We start from the raw sequence: 6,303 nt of genomic DNA, 5'->3' as shown, positions 1-6,303 counted from the left end.
AGCAACAACAACAACAACAACAAAAACAACAAACACAGATATGGGGGACTGAGGATCACACTGTTAAGTCTAATTATTCAATTATTTTCGCGGTTAGTCTGCAGTGGAAGACTTCCTATATTTTAATATGATAAGAATTAGTTAAATGGTAATAAAGCTTTTGGAGTCGTTTAAAAAAACAAGGAAAGACTCGATGTAGGATAACGTTATGTTATGAAGGCTTCATCCTCTCTTAGTTATGGTCAACTATTCTGGTAAAAAAAAGATAACTTATATATCTGTCGGGATTTGTAAGGACATAAACCCAGAAATTTTTGCTTTTGTGAACTTTGCTTTAGAGAATAAGTTTTTTAGAAGGAAGAAAAAGCACAAAATCACCATCTGGTGAGGGAAGACGTCTTGTGAAATGCAGTTTCTGCCTCGTCTAACATCCTCCTTGCAGTGTTGTTAAAAATGGCACTATAGCGTTTCCGGTTCGAATGTTTTTCTAATTATAAAAAATGGCGAACAATAGCAATACTTGTCAACGATTTTCTTTTCAGAAAGCGTGAGTTTGAAAAGCTATTCGATTACTTTTAGCCCTCATAACTGTTGTTAGGCAAGTGACCGATTATCGAAAACTGTTATTTGGTGTCGTATTTCTGGTATAGCAGGTCTGAGACCTGCCCAGACTAGGAAATTTGTTTTGTCAATTGTTTGAAATAATATTATAGGATTCTGTCATATTAACAGAATATCGAATAGATCTGTTACCTGAATAAAACCGGACTCGAAAAAAGTTTTGTAGACAACTGGCTTATTATTTATACAAATGTCTTTGTTATTCCAAATTACATTTCGTCAAAATTTCTTTGTGGAAAATTCGTCACGAAACTCTGCCCACCACTAGATAAGAGTACGAGCTGAGTTAATGTCCGAAAGGATTGATGTTGTGTCATCTGCGTATTGGAGTAGCTTTGTTTCTTCCTTTTCGATAATGATACCATTTATCATTGAATTTTGTCGAATTGCGATAGCCAAAGTTTCATCAGCTACTAGAAATAAATATGGACAAAGTGAATCTCCTTGTCTAACTCCTCGTTCAAATGTAAAATAGTTAAATGTTATAACGTTGTTAATGACACAGCTTATAATAATAATAAGAAGAATAATAATAGCTTTATTGGTACATCCAATCAAAATGGGTTTTCACATACCAATTGAAATATATATTTGTATATTATAATAGAGGTTCATTACCCATCCAATAAAACAAATGCTAAGACAAATGCTTTTTTCCTTTCTGGAGTGTGTCAAGAATTTGAGGCGAAAATAAGGGAAATTAAGGAAAAAAATTAACGCGCCACTTAATTAAAGATGCGCAAATTAACGCGACTCCGAAAATACTCGTTAATTTCCTATGGTAAGGTATGTTATAACGCTTACGATTATTTTCACAACTTTAGACACCGAAGATGTTTGTCTCAACACGAAAGCGGCAGGAATATCCGACACATCAATCATTTCTGACGATCAGCTCACGGCCTCCTCACGGTTTGGCGTTGGTTTCCAAGCTGCTTACGGTCGACTTAATGGCAACCGCGGTGATGGCTGGTGTGCTAAAGAAGCCGCACGAACTGACGACTGGCTGCAGGTTGATCTTGGGAAAACATTTCAAGTGTGTGCTGTTGCTACCCAGGGAGACAGAAATGGCAATGAATGGACAACAGACTTCAAGCTGTCTTACTCATCTGACGGAAATACCTGGACGAGTTATAAAGATTCAAATGGCAGGGAAATGGTAAGTAGTATTATTAAAAACTGAATCATTGTATAATACAATTCGAGGGATTGATTGGCTTAGCGGCCATGGTATATGAGCCATTATACTATGGCCGAGAAATGGCGACCATTAAATTGTCTGCTGGTTATTCTTACCCAGCGAAATCAGTAAGATGTAGCAATATTCCTTGGTTGCTTTAAAAAAAAAACAATTATTCCACTTGCGCTTGTTGGATATGAGATGATTATAGCCAACTCGGCACAACGCGCCTCGTTAGCTATCTATCTATTACAATAACGGGAAGAAAATAGTAGGTTTTTTCTCCTAGGAAGAACGAACCCTAATCAGTTTTTATCGACATACTTAAAATATACCGGAAGAACTTGGAGACGTTAGCCAACTTTTCAAGTTGATCCACTTCCATCCTAACCATCCGCAGCTAAGTATAGCTAAAAGTACTGTCTGTGCACTAGTAGGGTTATTAGGGACTTTGATTCCTTTTAGCTGCCATCTTCGGCCAAACAACAACGTGAAATGCCCAAATTCAAGATTTTATGGAGAGCGTGAACACATGACAGTAAATTTTCATTCTCTGTGCTAACTCGACCGTTTCCACTAGTTCTGTTGCTGGATAGTTTGGCCACATTGTAGAAGTTGAACGCATTGGGATAAGCGCAAAGTAGTACAAGGTAACACGAACTTGTATTTTCAAGTGACTTTTCCCTTGGCGTTGCCGTCGTGGTTGCGTAAAGTCCCCATTTTTAACAAAACACGACCATTATATTAAGAATTCCATTGAAGCAAAAACAGTTTTCGCTGTTCATAGTCACGCCAAAAATAGGTGAAAGTGTCCCTTCACAGCAGGAAAATGAAAATTTTATTATTAAACCATAGTTGTTGTATATTTCAAGGAATTTCACAGGTCAGGTGACAGCAACACTATTGACAAACATGTGTTACCAATGCCAGTAAAAGCAAGATACATTCGATTCCATCCATTCAAACAACATGCTTGGAACTGCCTGAGAGTGGAGGTCTATGGCACTGGTAAGCTTTCATGTTATGCATCTCTGAGTGCTTGTCAATTAAGCAAATATATTTTTTCTATAAATTGGATGGAGTTTGCTTCCTTTAAGGGTCCTTTCAAATATATATTCAGAGTCTGCAACTTACTTTCAATTCAAAAACTCATTAATAATTCATAAGCCCATTGACCTATCAAATGGTCGATAAAACATGCGTGCAGTGGTTTTAAAATCCGATAAAACCTCCTCATTATTAGTATGCGATCTTAAATGTTTTTCTCGCATGCTGATTTCCAACGTTCACAAAAGCATCATTGTTGTGAACTATCTTGACACACGCTTTTCCACGAATATTTTTGAAGCCGTTCAAAAAAACTCAAAGCACGTGTTCTATCGGGTCTAAAACCTCTCGGCTGCGCCTCGTGGTTTTAATATAATATAAGCATAATTACTTCTGACAGCAAAAGGCTATTGTAAATTTTCCTTTTCCCGTTGGCCGATGAAATCTAGATTTTTCTTTGTTAGTGTCACGTGATAATATCCAGTACCGCGAGAGACTTGGCCGTTCAGTTTTGGGTTAAAGGTTGGGAGTTCTCAAGGAAACTAAACACGGCAGGGACTAACTCGTCTCAAACATTTTAGTGTGTTACATCCAGGTTCGAGCCCCTGCCGTGAAAGTGTTGTTCTCCAGTTATCAAGCTAACTGAGAGTTGAGGCCTCAAATGTAACAAACGTCCCTAAATGTAATAAAGGTCCTAAGTGTAATAACTTTTGGCCTTAAATGTAATAAAGGTTCTAAGTGTAATAATGTTGGCCCCTAAATGTAATAAAGGTCTCGAATGTGATATACGTTCTGCTCCACATGAAATCACAGTGATAACTATGTAAGATTTAACTGCATTTATTATACAAAAGCAAGAAGGCCACAGGAGTTGAGGGTCATTTTATTAATTGGTATGTAGTCCATTGAGTGATCGAGGATGACCAGAACCAGATGTTTAAGACAAGTTGTTTGCTACAATTGGTATAATTCTAACTCATACTTCAACGTTTTCTGTCAACGCAGATGTCTGTTTAAACACGAAAGATGTAGGAATATCCGACACGTCAATCATTTCTGACGATCAGCTCACGGCCTCCTCACGGTTTGGCGTTGGTTTCCAAGCTGCTTACGGTCGACTTAATGGCAACCGCGGTGATGGCTGGTGTGCTAAAGAAGCCGCACGAACTGACGACTGGCTGCAGGTTGATCTTGGGAAAACATTTCAAGTGTGTGCTGTTGCTACCCAGGGAGACAGAAATGGCAATGAATGGACAACAGACTTCAAGCTGTCTTACTCGTCTGACGGAAATACCTGGACGAATTATAAAGATTCAAATGGCAGGGAAATGGTAAGTAGTAATATTACATTAAAACAGCAGAAATATAAAGTCTCAGACTCATGACATTCTTTATAAAAGACGTCTAGAACTAGCACACGTGCGTGTTCATTGTTCTGTGTTGAAGGAATGCATGGATGCTCCATCTTAGTGTGAAAATAACCACGTTAGCACCTGCAGTCCTAACAGACCAGACCAAAAAGCAAAAACCCTGCAAAAGAATGATGCCCACTTTTACGACGATCTGCTGTATTTTGGTCAAAACTGCTCAAAATTTTTGACAAAGAACCTGTTTTGAAACATGAAATTGCTGTTACAATATCGGGAAGAAAATAGTCAGGTTTTTCTCCTAGGAAGAAAGAACCCTAATCAGTTTTTATAGACTTACTTAAAATACACAGGAAGAACTTGAAAACGTTGGCCAACTTTTCAAGTTGATCCACTTCCGTCCTAACCATCCGCAGCTAAGTATAGCTTTTAGTAGTTCCTGTGCACTAGTAGGGTTATTGTTTACAAAACGCGACCATTATTTTAAGAATTCCATGGAAACAAAAACATTTTTCACAGCTCATAGTCACTAAAAATAGGCGACAGTGCCCCTTTACAGAAGGAAAATGAAAATGTTATTATTAAACCATAGCTGTTGTATATTTCAAGGAATTTCACAGGTCAGGTGACAGCAACACTATTGACAAACATGTGTTACCAGTGCCAGTAAAAGCAAGATACATTCGATTCCATCCATTTAAACAACATGCTTGGAACTGCCTAAGAGTGGAGGTCTATGGCACTTGTGAGTTTACATTTTATACATCTCTGAGTGCTTACAATTTGTAAGCGTCGCATTATAATATGATAGCGAAACCTCGTGCCAGTTACGAATTCGTCCTTAACTTTTTATTTAGTTGGATTTAGATTCGAACCCGTGATGGTGCTGTTCTCTATCAACTGCTCTATTAAGCGAACTAGGAGCTGGCCATCTTATTAATTCGTAATGTACTAATAGTAGTCAACTGAGTGATTAAGTATGACTAAAACCAAGTTATTGCTACAATTAGTAAAATGTTAACTCGTCCTTTAATGCTAAGAGTACTTTGCAATTGATGGGTTATGATTCCATTCTTGAAAAACACAAGGAGTTTGTGTCATAGTCGTTCAATCACATAACAAACGTAATTTAATCACAATAGTTGTTACGAATAATCCGTCATCGTGTTTGTTGCACAATTTTTAAAAATGTGCACTGGTGAGCCTACAGTGTTAGCAACTGGCAAGAGGAGAATGAACTGGCTTTTTATATGCGTTAAAGAAGTACTCAATTATTGGAAGTTCTAAAACTTCTGGCTTTAGGCCTTGTCGCTGTTATCGTGCCAGCCGAACTGCCTGATTCATCGCGTCTTCCCAATCAGCTGAACGGGTGACGATTCATATAATTTCGTACATACCCAAATCTTCCAAAGTCAGGAGGAAAAAAATGGAGTGAGATCTGGGTACGAGATAACTCATGTTAGATCGCGCGCCAATGATGAATGAAGACGAGGCTGCTTATGCTGTAGGTTGGCCTCTTGGACAAACCTTTGATCAATTACAAAACAGCAAAACAAAACAAAAACAGTCTATCTGCTGTATATTGGGCGCTGCAGCCGGCTACTACGAAAACAAAGTATTTTGAATCAGAAACAAGTATCTGTTCTTACATACAAATGTGATCCGGATTCTAACAATTTTTTGATGACTCAGCTTTTCGCAATAGAAAGGAGAAAACGCTGAATAGGCAATAAAAAAAAACAAGTTTGTCAAGTTAAAGAAGAATCAAGCAGCTGATAGTGCTAAACATGATTGGCGGGTTTCGATCCTACTTTTCTCGTAGTTTTACTTACTCAGCGTTTGGATTTGTGACTGGACACGCACCATGAAACTTTCTGTACGTTAGCGTAATAAACTTAAGTATAGTATGTAAATAAAACACTCAAATATAGTGCTTAAAGTGCAGATTGATTAATAAGGTGGTGAATTAACCGCGGCTTCAGCGTCCTTTGGACCCATTTCATTACTCGTATTTCATACCCGTTGGATTATCCACAACTTATATATACAACACATATGGTATACAGTTTATCAGTCAGCGCAGTAATC

The 6,303-nt window shown here is 37.9% G+C and overlaps 1 protein-coding gene across 8 annotated transcripts in view; it reads left to right on the top strand.

Moving 5' to 3' along the window:
- Positions 1-6,303, top strand: part of LOC146462916 (EGF-like repeat and discoidin I-like domain-containing protein 3) — a 36,811-nt gene that overhangs the window by 7,357 nt on the left and 23,151 nt on the right. For 6 of the 8 annotated variants that reach the window (XR_014857024.1, XM_085085019.1, XM_085085018.1 and 3 more), the window contains exons 3-6: positions 1,446-1,780; positions 2,674-2,809; positions 3,854-4,179; positions 4,825-4,960. Coding sequence is in view for 7 of the 8 variants with exons in the window: in XM_085085019.1 (XP_084941145.1) it covers positions 1,446-1,780; positions 2,674-2,809; positions 3,854-4,179; positions 4,825-4,960 (933 nt within the window). In the remaining variant the exon portion in view is untranslated. The remainder of the gene's footprint in view (positions 1-1,445; positions 1,781-2,673; positions 2,810-3,853; positions 4,180-4,824; positions 4,961-6,303) is intronic. The other 2 variants (XM_085085016.1, XM_085085021.1) reach the window with 2 other exon arrangements.

Source organism: Pavona decussata, unplaced genomic scaffold, assembly GCF_977016875.1.
Source record: "Pavona decussata unplaced genomic scaffold, jaPavDecu1.1 SCAFFOLD_184, whole genome shotgun sequence".
In the NCBI taxonomy this organism is placed as follows: domain Eukaryota; kingdom Metazoa; phylum Cnidaria; class Anthozoa; order Scleractinia; family Agariciidae; genus Pavona; species Pavona decussata.
The sequence above is the reverse complement of the archived record's forward strand: the minus strand, read 5'-3'. Positions and strand labels throughout refer to the sequence as shown.